Genomic DNA, 22,196 nt, shown 5'->3' with positions numbered 1-22,196 from the left:
TCATGAAGACCCAAGAGGCAGTTGTAGCAATTACCATTATTAGTTTAAAATAAAATATTAGAGATTAAACATTTTTCAAAGTTTAAGGCTATTTTTTTTTCTTTCCTTTTTATTTAGTGAGAGAAGGGGAAGCACCCCAACAGGGATCCTTTCCGCAAGCCCACCACTAGGGGGTGATGCTCTGCCCATCTGGGGTGTGGCACTATTGCTCAGCAACCAAACTCTTCTTAGTGCCTGAGGCAGAGGCCATGGAGCCATCCTCAGCACCTGGGGCCAACTCACTCCAAGCCATGGCTCCAGGAGGGGTGAGGGGGAGAGAGAGAAAGGGAAAAAGAGAGAGACAGACAGAGAGAGAAGCAAGAAGGGAAAGGGTAGAGAAGCAGATGGGTGCTTCTCCTGTGTGCCCTGACTGGGAATCAAACCCAGGATGTTCACACACTAGGCCAGGGGTAGTCAACCTTTTTATACCTACCACCCACTTTTGTATCTCTGTTAGTAGTAAAATTTTCTAACCGCCCACTGGTTCCACAGTAATGGTGATTTATAAAGTAGGGAAGTAACTTTACTTTATAAAACTTATAAAGCAGAGTTACAGCAAGTTAAAGCATATAATAATAATTACTTACCAAGTACTTTATGTCAGATTTTCGCTAAGTTTGGCAGAATAAATCTTTATAAAACAACTTACTATTGTTAAATCTATCTTTTTATTTATACTTTGGTTGCTCTGCTACCGCCCACCACAAAAGCTGGAATGCCCACTAGTGGGTGGTAGGGACCAGGTTGACTACCACTGCACTAGGCCAATGCTCTACCACTGAACCAACCAGCCAGGGCCTAAGTTTAGGGCTTTCTTTAGTTCTTACTGAAAATTCAGAGTCAAAGCCTTTCTCTAATTCAAGGCTAAATATATAGTATGTCTGATTTTTATTTGTAAGTGTAAGGAACAACTGTGAGAAAGTTATGAGTTGTATAATTTTCCCCTTCTAGACAGGCCGGTAAATTAGTGTGTCACTATTTTTCCCTGACTGAAAGTTCTCCTTGCAATTTGTAAATCTCCATGAAATCCTGAATAGACTTTTGGGAACTAATGTCTTGTATCTTAAACTGTTTTGGAACTTTAAGGATTATAACTTTGGACAGAAGCTGGCCCTGAGAATTTTGTTCATACTAGAGAATTTCTGGATTTATAGTTTCAAAGGATCCTTTTTATCTTTAATTTTTTATATGTATCTCCCTCATGACACTTAGCAGTTTAAAACCTCGATTATTATTTTCTTTTAATCTTTATAGTTTGTTTTAACAATATTTTTTTATTAAAAATAACATACTTACTATACAAAAATTAATGCAAAAGAGTATATAAAAAGAAAAAAAGTAAGCCTGACCAGGCAGTAGCGCAGTGAATAGAGTGTCGGACTAGGACGCTGAGGACCCAGGTTCGAAACCCTGAGGTCACCAGCTTGAGCACGGGGTCACCTACTTGAGCGTGGGATCATAGACATGACCCCGTGGTCACTGGCTTGAAGCCCAAGGTCACTGGCTTGAGCAAGGGGTCACTTGCTCTGCTGTAACCCCCTGAAATCTTATTATTTCTAAGACATTGACTCAGTAGTTGCACCCCCCAGATATAGTTTACAGTTGAATCGATATTTTTTTCTATGCCTAGTTTGAGTTTTTAAATTTTTGTTTGTTTTTTAATATGCTAGTTTATATTCTTCTGCTTAACTTCAACAGAATTACTGCTGTATCTTCTGGATTTTTGAATCCTTAATAACAAATACAGTTCTTATTAAATAGTGTTCATGCCATATTTGGTGACTACTTTAATGAAAGTATATTACTCTCGGCCCTGGCCAGTTGGCTCAGCGGTAGAGCGTTGGCCTGGCGTGCAGGAGTCCCGGGTTCGATTCCCGGCCATGACACACAGGAGAAGCACCCATCTGCTTCTCCACCCCTCCCCCTCTCCTTCCTCTCTGTCTCTCTCTTCCACTCCCGCAGCCAAGGCTCCATTGGAGCAAAGATGGCCCGGGCACTGAGGATGGCTCTGTGGCCTCTGCCTCAGACGCTAGAATGGCTCTGGATGCAACAGAGCAACGCCCCAGAGGGGCAGAGCATCGCCCCCTGGTGGACATGCCGGGTGGATCCCGGTCGGGCACATGCGGCAGTCTGTCTGACTGCCTCTCCGTTTCCAGCTTCGGAAAAATGAAAAAAAAAATAAAGAAAGTATATTACTCTCCCCTGAAAATGATATTTAGAGGCCTTCTGGAGATTAACTTAATCCAGGCTTTTCAAGAATTTGCCAAGTAGGTCTGGCCTGTGGTGGCGCAGTGGATAAGCATCAACCTGGAACACTGAGGTTACCAGTTCAGAATCTGGGCTTGCCTGGTTAAGGCACATATGGGAGTTGAAGCTTCCTGCTCCTCTCTCCCTCTCTTTCTCCTCTCTAAAATAAATAATTTTTTAAAAAGAAATTCTTAAAAGAATTTGTCAAGGAGGTTGGGGAAAGATCTGTTTCAGTTCAACAAATATTTATTAAGTACCATTTCTAATGCATAGATTTGGGCCTGGGGTTAGATCAAGTAAGAGTATATAGCTGGTTTCTCTCTATTGTAACAGTCAGGGAGGCAGATTATATGAGTACAGATGCTGGAAGGTGGGTAGATGTGGCAATAGGAATCTGGAACTTCTGATTGTTTCAGTTTTCTCGGTGAAATAAGAATCACTTTTCTTAGCTGAAGAGTATAGTGAAGGAATATTTTTGGGATTAGAGGAGAGAACAGTATGAAATAATTATCTAGGAGAATTTGAGAATGGGCCTGACCATGGTGGTTCAGTGGATAAAGCATCAACCTGGAACTCTGAGGTCGCTGGTTCGAAACCTCTGGCTTGCCTGGTCACGGCACCTATGGGAGTTGATGCTTCCTGCTTCTCCCCCCCTTCTCTGTCTCCCTCTCCCTCTTTATCTCTCCTTCCCTCTCCAAAATCAATAATTGAAAAAAATAATATAGAGCATGAGTTATCAGACAGATATCTGTGTGAAGATATCCAACATTCATTTAAATAGGAAAATTCCAAATATGAGTTGCAAACAGAGAGAGTGATGAACATTGAGCCAGAGACACATTTTTGTGAAGAAAAACATTTTGAGGAGTAGACAGAGTATTGAGAGCCTAGGAAAGACTAGTCAGATAAGATAAGGAAGAACCAGCAGAGAACACTCCCAACAGAGTCACTAGAAAGTTCAGATGCTTCCACACAAGCACGTAAGCCTCCCATTATCTTAGTTTGGCAACAGAATCTGGTTCTAATATTCCCTCTTATAATTTCAGTCTGTTAATAAGAATGTCAGCCTGACCAGGTGGTGGTGCAGTGGATAGAGTGGTGGACCCAGAGGGCTCAGGTTTAAACCCCAAAGTCGCTGGCTTAAGCATGGGCTCACCAGCTTGAGCGTGGGATCATAGACATGACCCTATGGTCGCTGGCTTGAACCCACAGGTCATTGGCTTGAAGCACTGGCTTGAACAAGAGGTCACTCACTCTGCTGTTGCGCACTTCCCCACCCCACCCCATTCAAGGCACATATGAAAACACAATCAATGAACAAGTAAGGAGCTGCAACGAAGAACTGATGCTTCTCATCTCTCCCCCTTACGTTTGTCTGTCTCTATCTGTCCCTCTCTCTAACTCTTCTCTGTCTCTGTCAAAAAAAGAAAAAGAAGCATGTCGGGTGCTTTTAAAATATACTGCTCACAAAAATTAGGGGATATTTCAAAATGAATATGAAGCAATAAAAAAAGCATTTAATTTTTTTTAATTAAACAAGAACATCAGAAAAGCAAAGAAAGTTGTTCAATTATGCAATTGAGATGCAAAACCAACTTTCATTTCATTGGTGAAAATGCACTATACAAAAGACTGAAAATACTGGACTATCTGCACGTTCCCTGATCTCCTGATTTTTGTGAGCAGTTAAGATAATGTGATGGGCAATGAAGGTTATGTAAAGAGGTAAAATAATACACTTCATTGCATTCATATGTTTTATCATTGATAACACTTTTACAGACTTGTCATTTTTAAATTTTGATACAAACTTGCAAGTTAAGTAAGGCAACAAAGGAGATATTATTCTAAATGAGGAAACTAAAGTTCACAGACGTTAAGTGACTTGCCTACAAAGCCTCATAGCCAGTAAGATGTCATTATGGGCATGCTCTCGCCTTTCCTGTCTGTCTGCCCCTCTCTCTCTCTGACAGAAAACAAATAAAAAACAAACAGCACAAAGTTAAAGTGAACAATTCATAAATTTTTATGTATGCACACAAATGTATTTTATGTATAAAATACAAAGTAAAATATATAATAAGTTCTTAGAGGATAGAGAGCATGTTCATGTGAGTGCATATGTGTGTGTGTGTATCACATATATACTGCTCACAAAAATTAGGGGATATTTCAAAATGAATATGAAGTATAAAATATAAAATATCCCCTAATTTTTGTGAGCAGTATGTTATATGGATTAGATAGGGCATCTTCATTGACCCTACAGGCACCATATAAGAGCCAAATGAGACATAAATGATATATGCATTTGAAGGAAAGAAAGGGAAAAGTTCAGTCCTGGTAGGGAGAGAGGAGAGAAAAGGAAGGACTACAAAGGGTACAGAGTAAGCAGCGATAACAAAGGAGTACCACACAGTAGTGAAAAAGAATGAAATGTATTGTTCAGTGCCACACTGAACAATATAAATGAATCTCAGCCATAATGTTGAGAAAAAGAAATCAGATAACAGTATATTTTAAATGGCTCCATTTATGTGACAAATAAAAATAGGCAGAACTAATCTCAGTGGTTCACTTTGGTGAGTATTCACCGAGAAAGGGCACAGAAGGAACATCCCAATATCCTAGAAATTTTCTTTATCTTCACATGGGAGAGGGTTACATGCGTGGTGTGTGCATACACACATAAACATTTATGAGTTGTTCACTTTAACATTGTGTTCTTTGTTTGGGGGGCAGTTGTTTTTGTTTTTCTGAAGTGAAAAGCATGGAGGCAGAGAGACAGACTCCTCCGCATGCACCCAACCAGGATCCACATGGCATGCCCACTAGGGAGTGATGCTCTGCCCATCTGGGGCATTGCTCCCTTGCAACTGGAGCCATTCTAGCCCCTGAGTCAGAGGCCATGGAGCCATCCTCAGTGTCTGAGCCAACTTTGCTCCAGTGGTGCCTTGGCTGTGGGAGGGGAAGAGAAAGAGAGAAAGGAGAGGGAGAAGATGGAGAAGCAGATGGGAGCCTCTCCTGTGTGCCCTGGCTGGGAATCGAACCCAGGACTTTCACATGCTGGGCCAAGCTTTACCACTGAGCCAACTGGCCAGGGCTGTTTTTTGTTTCTTGTGTGTGTGTGTGTATGTGTGAGAGAGAGAAAGAAAGAGACAGACAGACAGAAAGGAAAGGAGAGAGATGAGAAGCATCAACTTGTATGTAGTTGCAGCACTTTAGTTGTTCATTGATTGCTTCTCATACGCTTTGACTGGGGGCAGGGCATCAAGCCAGCAACCTTTGGGCTCAAGCCAGTGACAGTGAGATCATGTCAATGATCTCATGCTCAAGCCGGCAAGCTCAGGGTTTCAAACCTATGTCTTCAGCATCCCAGGTCAATGCTGTATCCACTGCACCACCACCTGGCCAGGCTATACATTTCTTTATGTAAAGTATATGTCAATAAAAATGTTTTTTGAAATTGAAGACTCCAGGGAAATGAGGACCAACTGCAGGGATAAGTTGGTGGAGGATATAGGCACAGGTGCTTACTTATAGCTGCCATTTTTCTTCTTTCATATTTATGTTGTGTTCTCCTGCATTAATTCTGACTGTCTCTCCCAGTGCTGAGTAAGTTTGTTTCTGAAGTGATTAACCATTGTGTTTTGCACGGTAACTCTATGAATGGAAAAGTAGAGCCATATCTCTTTCACCCTATTCCTTTATCAGTAAAACAAATGGACACTGAACACTTTCTTCATTTGTATCAATTCTAACTTTGATCTTCAAAGTACATTTACCCAATGTTTAACTTACCCAGATTTCTGCCTAAGACAAGTATCAAACTCCTAATTCATGTTTTTAGATTCATATTTCAACTTCTAGAGTAAATCACTCTGAAGATTAGAACATTTTGAAAATGGATTATCTTAATTTTAAGAGTTCTTGTTTCCTTCCTTTAAATTTATCATAACTGAAATTATAGTTTTGCATTTTTATGCTTCAGTGACATCAAAAAGACTCCAAGTAGAGTGTTATATAAGGTTATAATATGTGTTTAGTCTTAATCCAATTTAAGAAATTGTTCTGTTAGAAGATCAACCCAGAACATGTTTGTCATCTGCGTCAGATTTTGGGATGCATTTCTAAGATTTTATTTAAGTTTAGCCTGACCAGGCAGTGGTGCAGTGGATACAGTGTTGGACTGGGATGTGGAGGACCCAGGTTCAAGACCCTGAAGTCACCAGCTTGAGTGTGGGCTCATCTGGTTTGAGCAAGGCTCACCAGCTTGAGCCCAAGGTCGCTGGCTTGAGCAAGGGGTCACTCTGTTGTAGCCCCCCCGGTCAAGGCACATATAAGAAATCAATCAATGAACAACTAAGGAGCTACAACAAAGAATTGATGTTTCTCATCTCTCTCCCTTCCTGTCTGTCTATCCCTGTCTGTCCCTCTCTCTGACTCTCTCTATCTCTGCCACAAAAAATATATATATTTTATTTAAATTTAGTTTGAGATTATAAAATCCCCTACTTAATCTGTATAGGTCAACATTAAGCTGTGAATGTCAAACTTCAAATTTTTTCTGAGAGCAGGACAAGGTGATCTTTTCTGTATGAGTTTTTAATTGTTTTAATGAAGATGTATACTCTCTAGCAGAAGTTTAGATCTAGTCTAAATATAATCTTTATTAATTAGGTAATTTTGTAACTACCTGAGATCAGATGTTTAACTCCATTTTCTATAAATCTAAATGGAAATTTTTTTAAACTAAATGAAAATATTAGCAAGTAAAAGAGTTACTTAGGGAATTTAATAATGTGAATTAGTCATTTGTTTTTGAGAGAAGAATTTCAGGCCCATACTGATTTTGGGAGGAGGGGTGATTTACTTCTAAAATAGGAGGTTAGTACCTGCTTTATACCCATGACTCTAGAATAGTCTCATTACAGAGTTTAAAACTGTGTGTGAGTGTGTGTGTGCGTGCACACACGTGTGTGTGCACATGCTGTGAATATGCTACATTCCAATGCTGTTGTTCTGTAGATTGATAGAAATTAAAAATAAAGTAAGACACTAAGATGAGCTTAATATTTAGTCCTTGTTTTGTACTTGCTGGATTGTAGACCTGGAAAATATTTTTTAATTGATTTTAGAGAAAGAGGAAGGGAGAGAGACAGGCACAATGACCTGTTGTTCCACTTACCTATGCATCCATTGGTTGATTCTTGTGTGTGTCCTGACCCGGGATCGAACCCACACTCTTGGTGTATCATAAGATGCTCTAACCAACTGAGCAAAAGAAAAAAATTTAAATTGTAATATAATATACAAATATGGAAAGCATTGTTTTAACTAGTCCTCACAATCCCAGGCTGACCTAAGAATGGGGATTGCTGGTTCCTTAATTTCCATTTTGCATTGAAATGCCTGCCATTGTCTAAATTGCTGTCTTGTGGGTATTTCCGAGATACTGTCTAGATGTATTTTTTATGTATTTGGACTTTTTTTCAGTATTCCTTTTCCATTAACATAGCTTCTACCTACATATTTTGAAGATGGGAAAACATTTCTGCTATATTCCTTTAATCTTTTGCTTTTGGGATGAAATTAACTCCATTACGTCCTTGTATTGGGTCTTAGTATTGACATAATTCTTGGGAGCAGGATTAATGCCTGCCTTTAACCAAATAGTTCATCCTTGAATCTGTAGGATCTCATTAATCAACATGTAATCAAGGACCAAACAGTAAGTATGGAAAGAATAAAAAATTAACTTGCTTAACAATGCTTCTGTCTATCCTTATTTGTATTGGCATAGAATATAAAAAGAAATAATAAAAATTGGGATCTATTAAGTAGGTATTACATGACCAAGTTGAATATCATCAAAGCAGATTTTTTTCCAATTAAGTATTAGTTTATTATGAACATTTCTGTCCAATAAGCTATATGTACATAGACACATATCATTATTGCAAGTAGCTTTCATATCTCCTATGAAAGGTTAGAAGTAATATTTAGAATCTTGTAGAACCAATTTGTATATAAATACCAGCATTATTATAATGGAGTCTTGCTTTTTTTTTAGGTGGCTCTAACTAATTACACCTTTGAAAACGTGAGCTTTCACATTCTTCATCAGCGTTTTCCCCTCTTCACCTTCCGAGTCTTATCAGATTGGTTTGATAACAAGACAGATCTATACAGGTAATGTTTTATAACTCTAAAGAGAATAATATGTTTGTTGAATTATAATTTATATACAGGAAAATGTACATATTTAAAGTATATTGTGTGATAACTTTGAAAAATACAGATACCCTGTATCCACTACCCCAATCAGAAAATTCCCTTAAAGAGCTTTGCAGTCAACCTACCTATTCCTTAACTGCCCGGGTAAGTACAAACTGAATTTCTATCACTATAGATTAATTTTGGCAGTTCTAGAACTTTGTGTAGTGATTTACAATCTTTGTTTCTGGCTTTTTTTTTTTTTTTTTGAGATTCAACCATGCTGATGCATAAACCAGTAGTTTTCTTTTTATTTGTAAATATATTCAATTACCACAGTTTGTTTATCCAGTCACCTGTTGATGGACAGTGGGGTTGTTTCTAGTTTGAGGCTATTATGAATCAAACTGTATTCAAGTCTTTGTGTGAACATACATTTTCATTTCTCTGGGAGTGAAATTGCTAGGTCATATGGTTACTTGTTTCACATTTTAAAAAATGGCTGGTGTGTGTGTGTGTGTGTGTGTGTGTGTGTGTGTCAGAGACAGAGAGTCAGAGAAAGGGACACATAGACAGACAGGAAGGGAGAGAGATGAGAAGCATCAATTCTTCATTGCAGCTCCTTAGTTGTTCATTGATTGCTTTCTCATATGTGCCTTGTTCGGCGAGGCTACAGCAGACAAAGTGATCCCTTGCTCAAGCCAGCGACCTTGGGTCCAAGCTGATGAGCCTTGCTCAAACCAGATGAGCCCGCACTCAAGCTGGAGACCTTCGGGTCTTGAACCTGGGTCCTCCACGTTCCAGTCCAACGCTCTTATCAACTGTGCTACCGCCTGGTCAGGCAAAACTGCTAAATTTTTTTTTTTTGACAATTCTAGTGCAAGTCTAATGGCAACAAATTGTCTCAGCCTTTGTTGTTCTGAAAATAACTTTCTCTTACCCTTATTTTTTAATAGTTTCACTGTCTAATTCAGGGGTTGAGATTTTATTTTTCTTTCATAACTTTAAAGACTACATTCCCTTTTCTCCCGGCCTCTGTTGTTTCTAGTGAAAAATCAGTAGTCACTCTCATTTTTCCACTTGTATGCAGTACATTTTTGTTTTTCAAAGTCAGGTTTAATGGACAGTTGACTGCTGTTGTCACTCTGTGTAAAGCTTATAGTGTAGGCAGGGAGAGTTGCTCCGTTCTGCCCAAGTCTGAGCCTGGCGTTGGCACTCCAGGTCCCCAGAGTAGGAGGCTGAGGCTTTCCCCCGGCACCCCCACTTTCCCACAGTGGCGCTGGACCTCTGCCTTGTACCACTGCACGGCCCTGGCCTCAAGCAGGTTTCCTGACTCCCTGGGGGATGGTGGGTTTTGCTTTTACTCCTTCCTCAGCAGCAGTGTTTCTGGGACAGTTTTCTACTTTACTTAATGGTAGACAAACTTAGCTTGTTACTTAGTCCAAGGCCCCTGGCTGAAACAAGAGCAGTCTCCTACCCTTCCCTGAGGTACAGATTTTACTACTGATCCTCTCCCAGCAGCAAACCATCTGCTAGATCTGTCTTTTCCCCAGATATAGTGAAACTTTGTATAAACCTTGAGATTGGACCATTTCCTGCCAGTCCCACAGCAACTCAAGGCTCTGCTTCAGACGAGAGAAGGGGTGGAGGAAGTTGGCAGGGTTTCATTCCTATGTGCCCCGCCTTGCCACCAACCAGTCTCTCACAAGCACTTGGTGAGACCCATGGAAAAGACTCCCTAGTGCCCAGGCTCCCAGTAGTGCTAGCTATCATGCTAGCTCATATATGACCTTTAATGATTTATTTAAAAAAAATTTTTTTTTTCCCTGAAGCTGGAAACGGGGAAGCAGTCAGACTCCCGCATGCGCCCGACCGGGATCCACCCAGCACACCCACCAGGGAGGATGCTCTGCCCATCCGGGGCGTTGCTCTGTTGTGACCAGAGCCATTCTAGTGCCTGGGGCAGAGGCCATGGAGTCATCCCCAGCGCCCGGGCCATCTTTGCTCCAGTGGAGCCTTGGCTGCAGGAGGGGAAGAGAGAGACAGAGAGGAAGGAGAGGGGGAGGGATGGAGAAGCAGATGGGCGCTTCTCCTGTGTTCCCTGGCATCGAACCCGGGACTTCCGCATGCCAGGCCGACACTCTACCACTGAGCCAACCGGCCAGGGCCAATTTATTAAAAATTTAACTGCTTCATTCTTACCTGCTTTTATGGCAGCTGCCTCTCTCTCCAAACACAAACTAGGTTGTGTGTCCTGTCTATCCTTAAATGGGTTTGTCACCGGCCCTGGCCGGTTGGCTCAGTGGTAGAGCATCGGCCTGGCATGCGGGAGTCCCGGGTTCGATTCCCAGCCAGGGCACACAAGAGAAACACCCATCTGCTTCTCCATCCCTCTCCTTCCTTTCTGTGTCTCTCTTCCCCTCCCACAGCCAGGGCTCCATTGGAGCAAAGTTGGCCCAGGCACTGAGGATGGTTCTATGTATGGCCTCTGCCTCAGGCACTAGAATGGCTCTGATTGCAGCAGAGCAACGCCCCAGATGGGCAGAGCATCGCCCCCTGGTGGGCATGCTGGGTGGATCCCGGTCGGGTGCGTGCGGGAGTCTGTCTGACTGCCTCCCCGTTTCCAAATTCAGAAAAATAAAAAAAAAATAGAAGAATGGGTTTGTCACCCTATGAAATTTAGTTCTCTTCTACCTTTAACTTTCTGATGACCCCAAGAAAGCTTATAATTTTGTAGGTTATCCAACTTTTTGCCATTGTTAAACTGGAGTAGTGTTCTTTTGGAGCTTTCTACATCTGAAGCAGAACTCTGTAATTTTTTTCCTGGCTCCTTAGGAGAAGTTATATAATAATAAATAAAATAAAACTTGATACTAAACTTAACATTGAAACTACATTCAGTGGTTTGTTTATGAGCCGTAGAATGCTATAAATGCATATTTTGCTACTTTTAATTAGGTATTATCTAAAATGATAAGTAATTCTGTTTTTGCTAAGTGAAATGGAGAACAGGACCTAACATATTACATAAAGGACTTGGACTAGACTTTAGAACCATTTATGTTAAATAGATTATGTTACATGAAGAGACCATGCATTCTTTTTTTGGAGATACTTTGGAAGATCAGATAATTGTATTTTTAAATATAAGTGAATTCTTACCAAGAAAGTAAATCATACTTTTTAATTTGCATTTGCTGTCTACATGTTTTAAGGAAATATGTATATATACATATATTATACATATATATTGTAATTTGACTCATAAATGAGAATAACTGCAAGCCGAGGATTTCTTGTATTAAATCTGTTTGTAAAGCACAGAGGTGCTCTGGATTATTATTTTGTTTTTGTAAATTTAGATTTGGGTCTCCTGGAAGCCCCTGAGTTGTATGAATGAGTTATGTTCCCAAAGTTTCATTACTTGTGACTTAGAACACATTTTTCTATAAAATATTATATGTGCCAAGATTAGATTCCAAATCAGCCTATAAAACCTTTCCTAATTTCTAATATTACTAATCTAGAGAACTCACAATAACATCCTGATTTCATCTGCTGTCCAAGAAATAGTTATTGAATATTATGTCATGGTAGCAAAGGGTACATTTGCTTTTTCATGGTAGCTCAAGAAGATAGAAGTTTTCTTCTTAGCCTGACCAGGCGGTGGCGCAGTGGATAGAGCATCGGAATGGGATGCAGAGGACCCAGGTTCGAGCACAGGCTCATCTGGTTTGAGCAGAAGCCCACCAACTTGAGCCCAAGGTCGCTGGCTCCAGCAAGGGGTTACTTGGTCTGCTGAAGGCCCGCGGTCAAGGCACATATGAGAAAGCAATCAATGAACAACTAAGGTGTTGCAACGCGCAATGAAAAACTAATGATTGATGCTTCTCATCTCTCTCCGTTCCTGTCTGTCTGTCCCTGTTTATCCCTCTCTCTGACTCACTCTCTGTCTCTGTAAAAAATAAATTTTTAAAATTTAAAAAAAAAAGTTTTCTTCTTAATTTCCTGGGTGTTGAGCCAAAATGTAGAAAAAGTTCAAATAAGGGAGTTTGTACTTGGCATTCTTGTATCTCCTTTTTTGTTAACCTCTTTCTAGATGCCTTATCCCCCAAAATATACCCTGTCCTGAAGATGCCTTAAGTTTAATCATTTCAACACCTTCCCAGGCCTATTCTGAGTAGCTTGTATTTTATAATTATATTTTCCTTCTTCTGCCTCAAATCAAAACTTGTATTTGCTTATTATAAAAGTGACAAATTAGCTAACAAAATTCAGCTGTGTCATGTTATGTTTATTTTTTTTCCAAAAGCCACAATTACCCATTCTGTTTTTATACCACATGGCTAGCCAGATAGGACTAGAAACCAGGAATGAAGGTGATATATTTTTTTAAATAATCACTTTTTTAAAATTTAAACAGTCCACTTTTTAAGTACTTTTGAACAAAATTTTGGGAAAGATACGGAGTGATGTCAGCAAGATGGTAGAGTAGGAAGACCTAGAACCTCCTTCCCACCACAAACACACTGATTCAACAACAGTTCACAAGTTCTCTTTGTGAAAAATCCAGAGAGTAACTGAAAATTTTCTGTACCCTGCATGAACATAGAACCAAACTAACCAAAGCTGGTGGGGAGATTCAGGACACCCTCTTGCCAGAGTCCTATCCTTGGTCCAGAGCCAATATGACCAGCAAAAGGTACCTACCTCTTAACTTCTCCAAGAGAGGGAGGGGTTGGTTTGTGTGTCTAGTACCCTTGCTTTTCCAGGGGAGCTCTGACAGGTCTGACAGAATCTAGCTGGCAGAGCCAAGTGTAGCTGTTGGTGTGAGCTAGTAGACACCACAGATTCTCCCCCGCTGCTCAGCACAGAGCAGGTGGATGAAAAACCCCAACTCTCAGCTTACCACTAGGGAGTTGGTCCATGCACCCTGTGCCCAGTTCCTCCTGCACCATCCAAAAAACTGGCATCTTTTCCAGAGTTGGAGCTTCAACAGGTCTGTCACAATCTGGGGGAGAGACACAGTGGTTTAGATTAGCAGACCATAACTCCCCTTCATGCTCAACACAGAGTGACCAACCACAACTGACTGCTTTTCCCGGAGAAGGGAAAGAGTTGATAGAGTTACCCAGTCTCTGGCTGGGACGACTGATGGAGGTCTTCTATTTAAGGCTAGTTCATGAAGACTGAGAGAAGTGCCAACTTTGTCTAATGTAGGACACCCAACACAGAGTCAAGGAAAATGAAGAATCAGGCAAAGATATTCCAAACAAAGGAATGAGATAAATCTCCAGAAATTAATCATAATGGAAGAGAAGTATATGATTTATATGATAGAAAATTAAAAATAACTGTCATAAAGATGCTCATCAAGCCTGACCAGGTGGTGGTGCAGTACATAGAGCATCAGACTGGGATGCAGAAGGACCCAGGTTCGAGAGCCCAAGCTCACCAGCTTGAGCGCGGGTTCATCTGGTTTGAGCAAAAAGCTCACCAGCTTGGACCCAAGGTCGCTGGTTAATCCATCTGTTGAAGGTGCCTGGTCAAGGCATATATGAGAAAGCAATCAATTAACAACTAAGGTGTCAAAGCGAAAAACTGATGATTGATGCTTCTCATCTCTCTTCGTTCCTGTCTGTCTGTCCCTATCTGTCCTTCTCTCTGACTCTCTCTTTGTCCCTGTAAAAAAAAAAACCAAGATGCTCATGGGGCTGAAAAACAATAATTGAGCTGAAAAATTCACTAAAGGTGTTCAGCAGTAGCCTAGATCAAGCAGAAGAAAGGATTAGTGAACTTTTAGATAGATGGATGAGCCATTATGTCCATTTTGTTTTATTTTTTTTAATTTATTTTTTATTTTTATTTATTCATTTTAGAGAGGAAGGAGGGAGAGAGAAAGAGAGAGAGAAAGGGGGGAGGAGCAGAAAGCATCAACTCCCATATATGCCTTGACCAGACAAGTGCACGGTTTTGAACCAGCAACCTCAGTGTTCCCAGGTCAATGCTTTATCCACTGCACCACCAGAGGTCAGGCCATTTTGATTTATTTTAAAGGGACTAATTGAGTTCACATATAATACATTATCTCATATTTACATTTGGCAAATCTGTATTATTGAAGGATTATATTAATAATCTATAACAAATAATCTGGCCCTGGCCGGTTGGCTCAGTGGTAGAATGTTGACCCAGCATGTGGAAGTCCCAGGTTCAATTCCCAGTTAGGGCTCACAGGAGAAGCAACCATCTGCTTCTCCTCTTCTCCCCCTTCTTTCTCTCTTTCTCTTTCGCCCTTCCTCTTTCCCTCCCTCCCTCTCCTCCTCCCATAGCCATGGCTTGATTGATTCAAGCGCATTGGCCCAGGGCTCTGAGGACAGCCCCATGGAGCCTCTGCCTTAGGCGCTAAAAATAGCTCAGTTGTGAGCATTGCCTCAGATGGCCAGAGCATAGGCTCCAGACAGGTTTCACCAGGTGAATCCCAGTCAGGATGCATGTGAGAATCTATCTCCTCAAATAGAGTAGAGTAGAATTACAACTCAATTTATTGTTATACTCTCTTTATTGTGGTAGTCTGTTACCAAACCCTACAGTATCTCTGAGATAGGCCTGTAATAAATTATATTCAAGAACAAATCCATTAAATAAACTATTATAACCCTACAATGGTATTCTCAAGAGCGATAAAAAATATATACACTTGAAACTGTATGTTGTAAACAAACAGTATTTGCCTATTTTGTTAATTGAGTATTTATAGAGTAGATTGTTTTTTGTTTGCTTAATTCTTTTTCAGTTTTATACATATATAGTTGATATGCCATACAATTCACCCATTTAAAGTATACAATTAATGGTTTTTAGTTTATTCATAGGGTTGTACAGCCATTACTACAATACATTTTAGAGTATTTTCATTACCGCGAAAAGAAATCTTGCATCTCTTAGTCATCACCTTCCAACCCTCCCTTCTCTACCGATTCCTTCTTGCCTTAGGCAACCACTGATCTTTATAGCTCATAGATTTGCCTATTCTTGACATTTTATATAAATGAAATGTATGTTGCCTTATGTGACAAAGTCACTCGTGTGTCAGTACTTCATTTTCCTTTATTGACAAATAATATTTCTTCGTATCTGTGTATACCACATTTTGTGTTTATCCATTCATCAGTTGGTAAACACTGGGTTATTCCGACTTTGAGGCTGTATTGAATAATGTTGTTAAAAACATTTGTGTGCAAGTTTATGTAGGCACATGTTTTCATTACTTTTGGATACATATTTATGAATGGAATTGGTGAGTTATATAGAAACTGTATATTTAACAATTTGAGAAATTGCCAAACTATTTCCTAATGCAACTACACTATTTTATATTCCCACCAGATTGTATGAGGGTTATAATTTCTCCACATCTTCACTAGCACTTGTTATTATCTGTCTTTTAAATTATAAGGTGATTGTTTTCATTTCATGTTTATTTTTGTTGTTCTATATGTATTCATCATGTATCATAGGGACAGATTTTCCAACTTTTAATGTTTAGCAGTTATGTGACTGCATTGTTCTAAAAACCATATAATTAAAAGTTGTAATATGTTTGAACCTTAATATTCTTTAAGTGAATAAATTTTATTCTTTATAGCAGTGGTTCTCAAACTTTTTGAAGTCGGGGCACATTTAAAATCCTACAAATAATTGTAGGCGCACTATATACAAATTTCTGAGAAATATGTTGTAATAATTAAGTCAAATATTGGTATTTACAATAATCCAAAAGAAAAAAATATAAAATCCAAGCTGCTTTTATGGTAATTAAATGAAATAAATATGACAATTACATTTATTCTGACATTAAAAGCACTTTTTGTTACATTTTTTGAGTTATGCTTTTTAGAATTCGTAAAAAAGAGGTTAAAAAATTTAAAAATGACAAAAATGTTATCTTTTTATATATATAGATACATTCTTAGTAAGATTTAGTAAATTCGGCAGGTCCTGGCACGAATGTGTTAAGTTTTTTCATTCTTGTGTTTATGAGAAACAGGAGCCTGATGTGTCCTAGCGATTTCTTCAATGTTTGGGCATATATTTGAAAGGCAAACTCTCATTTCCTCATCAGTACATTGAAGAATTCCTCTCTTTTCACTCTTAATTGTGTTGAGTGCAGAAAACCCCCACCATACATATCATCTTAACTTTACACCAAACAAAGGATAGAAGAAAGTTGCCTCCAGTCTTTCCAGGGAACATGGTGGGTAGTGTAAACAATCCAGCACCACAGCTTAACAGCCTTTTGCAACCTAATCAGTCAAGTGAGGTTGGGGGTTGGGCAGACTGTCAGCTTACAGCTAATTCCCCACACCTCTGTCCCCCCAAAATCTGAACTCCTAATACCCTGTTGGTTTTTTGGTCCCCAACAGGCACATATTTCTCTAGAATACCATAGGGCACACCTGGAAATCTTCTAGGGTGCACCAGTGCACCCTGGCGCACACTTTGAGAACCACTGCTTTATAGTATAACTTTGGATCATTTTTGCATTTTAATAACTATTAAATCAAAGCTCCCTTTTATGGCTCTGGTGAAGGTTGTTTGTTTTATTAACAAAATGGTAGGGTAGAAAGGTAAGTTCTTTTTTTTTTAGTTTAAATCAAAGAAAACATTATTTGTGTTTTATAAAAAATACTTATTTGATGTATATACATTTACCCCTTGTATGGTCATTAAAATTATTTTTCTGATTGTTCTAAGTCTTTACATTACTATCTTTCTTCCTTTGAGAAGATAGTTCATGCTTATATTTTAGATTGGTATTTACAATAATCCAAAACTTTTATGTCCTTAAAAAAAAAGAAACCTATAGATATAATAAATTATATATAATTGTATAATTACTGCATCAACAGCAGTAGCATCTAGGAGAGTAACACCAAAAAAAAATTTTTAAATAGTTATCCTTTGTCTTACCACCTTATCACAGCACTATTTCAGACTTCACATATTTTCACTGTTTTATGTCTTTGAAATATCTGAAGTTGTCTAACGTTTAACTCCTTAACATACTGTACCATACATCATTATTCCTTAAATAATCTCACTACTAATATGTATGTTTTGACAGAATGAAAACAGTACTAATTCAAGTGTCCCAGTTTTTCCCTAATGTTCACAGAATGGGTTTTCTTTTAACAGGTGGAAAATGGTTGATCATTACATCAGCCGTGTCCGTGGAAATCTGCAAATGTTAGAACAGCTGGACCTGATTGGAAAAACCAGTGAAATGGCTAGACTCTTTGGCATTCAGTTTTTACATGTACTGACAAGGGGTTCACAGGTAGGAAATCTGATTGTTTGGTGTTTTGTTTTTTTGTATACTTGAAAGTTTGTGGGAGTGACATACTTCTGAGATGTTTGAGGTGATTTTATATTTTTGAACTTTCTATATGGTACCAACTGATATATGTAGCTGGTTGATCAAATCATGTTTTATTTTCTGCAAAACTTTTAATTTCACTGAATAGCTCCACTTCATTTTTTTTTCTCCATATCAGCTTTCTAGCCATTGCTAAGTTTTTCATGGTATTAAAAAAATAAATGGCTATGCCCTTAAGGATGATACTGTGTTCCTAAATATTCTTAGTGTGATTAAGGATGCCTTCAAAGGCCCCTTTGAACTGAGGAAATAGCAAAGAAAGGCTATGTCTCTTGTGTTTTACATTCCTAATTTAGGATTTTTCTAACTCCCAACGAATAACTTTATTTTTTTAAAAAGGAGGATTTGGAAATCAATATAAATGGACTCTCATTTTTTTAATGTTATTAAAGAAAAGTGAGACGTTAGAAGCCATTTAATTCATATCTTTCTAATTTTCCAAGGATATGAGAGATTTTGTCACATGCCTTGCTGAAATTGCCTTCATGTATTCATTTAATAAATATTTATTTGAAGAGCTTTAATGTGTCAAATAAACATTGTGTTGGACATCAGGGATACTACATACATTAAATCACTCAGGTTCCTTAACTTCATCTTTTATTTTAATTACTCTATGTCTATAGCATTCCCCCAATCTATGAATTCAGTAATTATAGCAAAAATAGCACTCGAACTACTTTGGCATTGCCTGTTTATTTACTTTTATTGCTTATGTGCTATGTTTTTTATTTATTTATACCCCCACAGGTTTTAAAAATTCTTTGAACTGGGCCCTGGCCGGTTGGCTCAGCGGTAGAGCGTCAGCCTGGTGTGCGGGGGACCCGGGTTCGATTACCAGCCAGGGCACATAGGAGAAGCGCCCATTTGCTTCTCCACACCCCCCCTCCTTCCTCTCTGTCTCTCTCTCTTCCCCTCCCGCAGCCAAGGCTGCATTGGAGCAAAGATGGCCCGGGCGCTGGGGATGGCTCCTTGGCCTCTGCCCCAGGCGCTAGAGTGGCTCTGGTCGCGGCAGAGCAACGCCCCGGAGGGGCAGAGCATCACCCCCTGGTGGGCAGAGCGTCGCCCCTGGTGGGCGTGCTGGGTGAATCCCAGTCGGGCGCATGCGGGAGTCTGTCTCTCCCGGTTTCCGGCTTCAGAAAAATACAAAAAAAAAAAAAATTTATTTGAACTGGCTTGTAATTTTAAAAAAGTTGGATACCTTAAAACCACACGAATGGGCACGCAACACAATCATCAGTTCACATGCTATAGAAATGTTTACCTGAAACCTATGTACACTTGTTGATCAGTGTCACCTCATTAAATGTAAATGTAACTTTCTAAATAAAACTATAAAACAAACAAAAAAACGAGAAAATTTTAGTGAACCCATGCTAATTCTTGCAAATGCTTTTCAATCTAATATTCCAAATTAATGCTTAGTAGTGGTTATTATAAACAATCAACTGCTTGATTCAATTTTTTTAGTATTAAGCTGACTGCCTTTAATTCTGGAATCCTTATGTTTCCTGTTGAAAAATTGGGATAACATTTATCATCTCAAGTCTCCTGAGTTTCATTCTCAGATTTACCTAAATCAGTTTCTCAATAATTATTGGCCAGCTTTTTTAATAAGCTGGCAAACAGTACAGCTTTCTCCTACATCTATTTATTGTGATCAACCTATATTTAAATATAAAAGCAATCTAATTGTATATGTCTTCTCAGTATTGGCTTATGATGTAAGCCTTTTGACATATTTTGCAGTTTTTATAAAAATTAAAGGAATATGGAAAGGATTTATGATGTTCCCTCCAGGCACCTAAAAGCTGACTAACCAATACTATGTAACTCTATTGTAAGAAAGTCATGCAGCTTTCTTCTGAAGAACAAAACATCCCCCCAATGATTATCACATATTTGAAAGACCAGTATATTTATATTTAAACTATTTCTTTCTTTCTACCTTCATCTCTCTGCCCGCAGTACCGTGTGGAGTCAATGATGTTGCGTATTGCCAAACCAATGAACTATATTCCTGTAACACCTAGTGTACAGCAGAGGTCCCAGATGAGAGCCCCACAGTGTGTCCCCCTAATTATGGAGCCTGAATCTCGCTTCTACAGCAACTCTGTGCTTGTTTTGGACTTCCAGTCACTATATCCTTCTATTGTGATTGCATACAACTACTGTTTTTCCACCTGCCTTGGCCATGTGGAGAACTTGGGAAAGTAAGTTTTTTTCATATTTACAATTATATTGTGCTTTTTACTTCTTACTGATATTAGACTTTGAGTGTCTCATTGCATTTGAGACTGTCCTTATGAGCAAGATGAATGCATGGTCTGTGTAGCACAGCTGATTTGGTATTTTTAGTTTCCTTAGTCATTGACATGGATCACCATCTGACTAATTCAGCATCATGGATGGATGACACATATGAAGAAGATTGTGACCACAACAACTTTGTAGCTATCTGTTGCACTCCCCATGTTTATCTGTGTTCTCTTTTTAAATTAGTTATATTTAATTTGTTGATCTAATCACCTTTCAGTGGGTCAGTTTGAGGATTATGATCTTGACCCTTGACTTTTCCTAGAAATAGTTTGATTTTTTTTAAAGTACATTGTTAAATGTTTTAACTATTCATGTCAATGGATTTTATAAGCTGAGTGAGAATAACATTTCAACTCAAAGGAGTAGATATTTTTCTCATATTATAAGAAACATAGTCTTGAGTCCTTCGGGGAGCTTAGTTGGAGCATCGTCCAGATACAGCAAGGTTGCAGGTTTGACAGGGCACTACAGGAATCAACCAGTGAATGCGATAAATAAGTGGAACAGCAAATCAAACTTTCTTTCCCTCCTTGTTCCCTCCCTTCCCCTCTCTCTAAAATCAATAAGTAAAAAAAATAAAAGACAGTCTTCCTTAATGATTTTGGTGTATTTAAAACTAAATGTTACAGTTTTATCTTCTTCTTAAAAAGTATTTGTAGAAATTGTATTGGGAATACTATCTTATTAAGAACAGAAATTTGGAAAGTTATTTACAGTCTTTTTATTTAAGGTTTAAATTTTTCCTTAAGAAACTTAATGTAAAGTGCCTGACCAGTGGTGGTGCAGTGGATAGAGCATTGACCTGGGACAAGGTCACAGTTAGAAACCCCAAGGTCTCTGTCTTGAGCATGGGCTTGTCAGCTTGAACACAGGCTCATTGGCTTGAGTGCAAACACACCAGCTTGAGCACGGGATCATAGACATGACCCCAAGGTCACTGGCTTGAGCAAGGGGGTCACTAGCTTGGCTTAAGCACCCCCACCCCAGTCAGGGCACGCGTGAGAAGATATCAATGAACAACTAAAGTGAAGCAGCTATAAGTTGATACTTCTCATCCATGTCTTCCCTCTCTCCCTTGCTGTCCCTGTCCTTTCTCTCTCTCTCTCAAAATAAAAGAAAGGAAGAAAGAGAGAGAAAAAAGAAAGAAAGAAAAAAAGAAAAGAAAAAAGGAAAGAAAGAAAAAGGAAAGAAAGAAATTTAGTGTAAGGTAATCACATGTTAAGATGAAATTTGGTATTTCAATATAGATTTTACCCATAAATTTTAGGAAAGTGCCATTTAAGAAGTATTTCTGTTAACAAATTATGAATATTTGAAGAACTGCTTTTGATAATTAGATAAACGTATTACTAAGTACATGTATCATGTTTAGATGTTAGAAAATAAATCTCTAATGGAATCAGAAAGATTCCTAAAATTGCTTAGACTCTCTATTCTGTGATTTGAGAAAGTACTTGCTTATGTTTTTTTTCTTAACAGGTATGATGAGTTCAAGTTTGGCTGTACCTCTCTACGAGTACCTCCGGATTTACTTTACCAAATTAGGCATGATGTCACAGTGTCCCCCAATGGAATAGCTTTTGTCAAGGTAATACTCTCTTGTAAATGAAAGGTGTCAGCTATGGTTTAATTTTTAGAGAGCTAATGGTTTAGATGTTGTTGGTCTATAGTAGAGGAAAAAAAAGTTTGCTTGACTAATTTCAAAAAGTTAAAGATAGGAATTTTCCAAGAAATCATTTTTTTAAGTTATCTTGTTTTTCATTAAATTTTTTTTAATCTTTTAATTGTTAGATTTTTGTTTTCAACGAAATATTGAAAGAAATGTACATGTACACCTTTGGCCCTCTGTTAGAATCTGGCACTTAAATAGCTATGATGATCACAGTGATGTTAACCTATAAAGACTTAAATTGCTTTGATGAACTCTAATAGTTCT

General features: G+C 38.7%; 1 protein-coding gene across 4 annotated transcripts in view; it reads left to right on the top strand.

Moving 5' to 3' along the window:
• The window catches only part of REV3L (REV3 like, DNA directed polymerase zeta catalytic subunit), a 187,195-nt gene that overhangs the window by 132,610 nt on the left and 32,389 nt on the right, over nt 1-22,196 (top strand). For all 4 annotated transcript variants that reach the window (XM_066247758.1, XM_066247757.1, XM_066247759.1 and 1 more), the window contains 4 exons: nt 8,360-8,478; nt 17,701-17,842; nt 19,910-20,154; nt 21,740-21,848. In XM_066247758.1, the coding sequence (XP_066103855.1) occupies nt 8,360-8,478; nt 17,701-17,842; nt 19,910-20,154; nt 21,740-21,848 (615 nt within the window). The remainder of the gene's footprint in view (nt 1-8,359; nt 8,479-17,700; nt 17,843-19,909; nt 20,155-21,739; nt 21,849-22,196) is intronic.

The sequence above is a fragment of the Saccopteryx bilineata genome, chromosome 12 (genome assembly GCF_036850765.1).
Source record: "Saccopteryx bilineata isolate mSacBil1 chromosome 12, mSacBil1_pri_phased_curated, whole genome shotgun sequence".
Classification (NCBI taxonomy): Eukaryota; Metazoa; Chordata; class Mammalia; order Chiroptera; family Emballonuridae; genus Saccopteryx; species Saccopteryx bilineata.
This window is presented reverse-complemented; position numbering and strand designations above follow the sequence as displayed.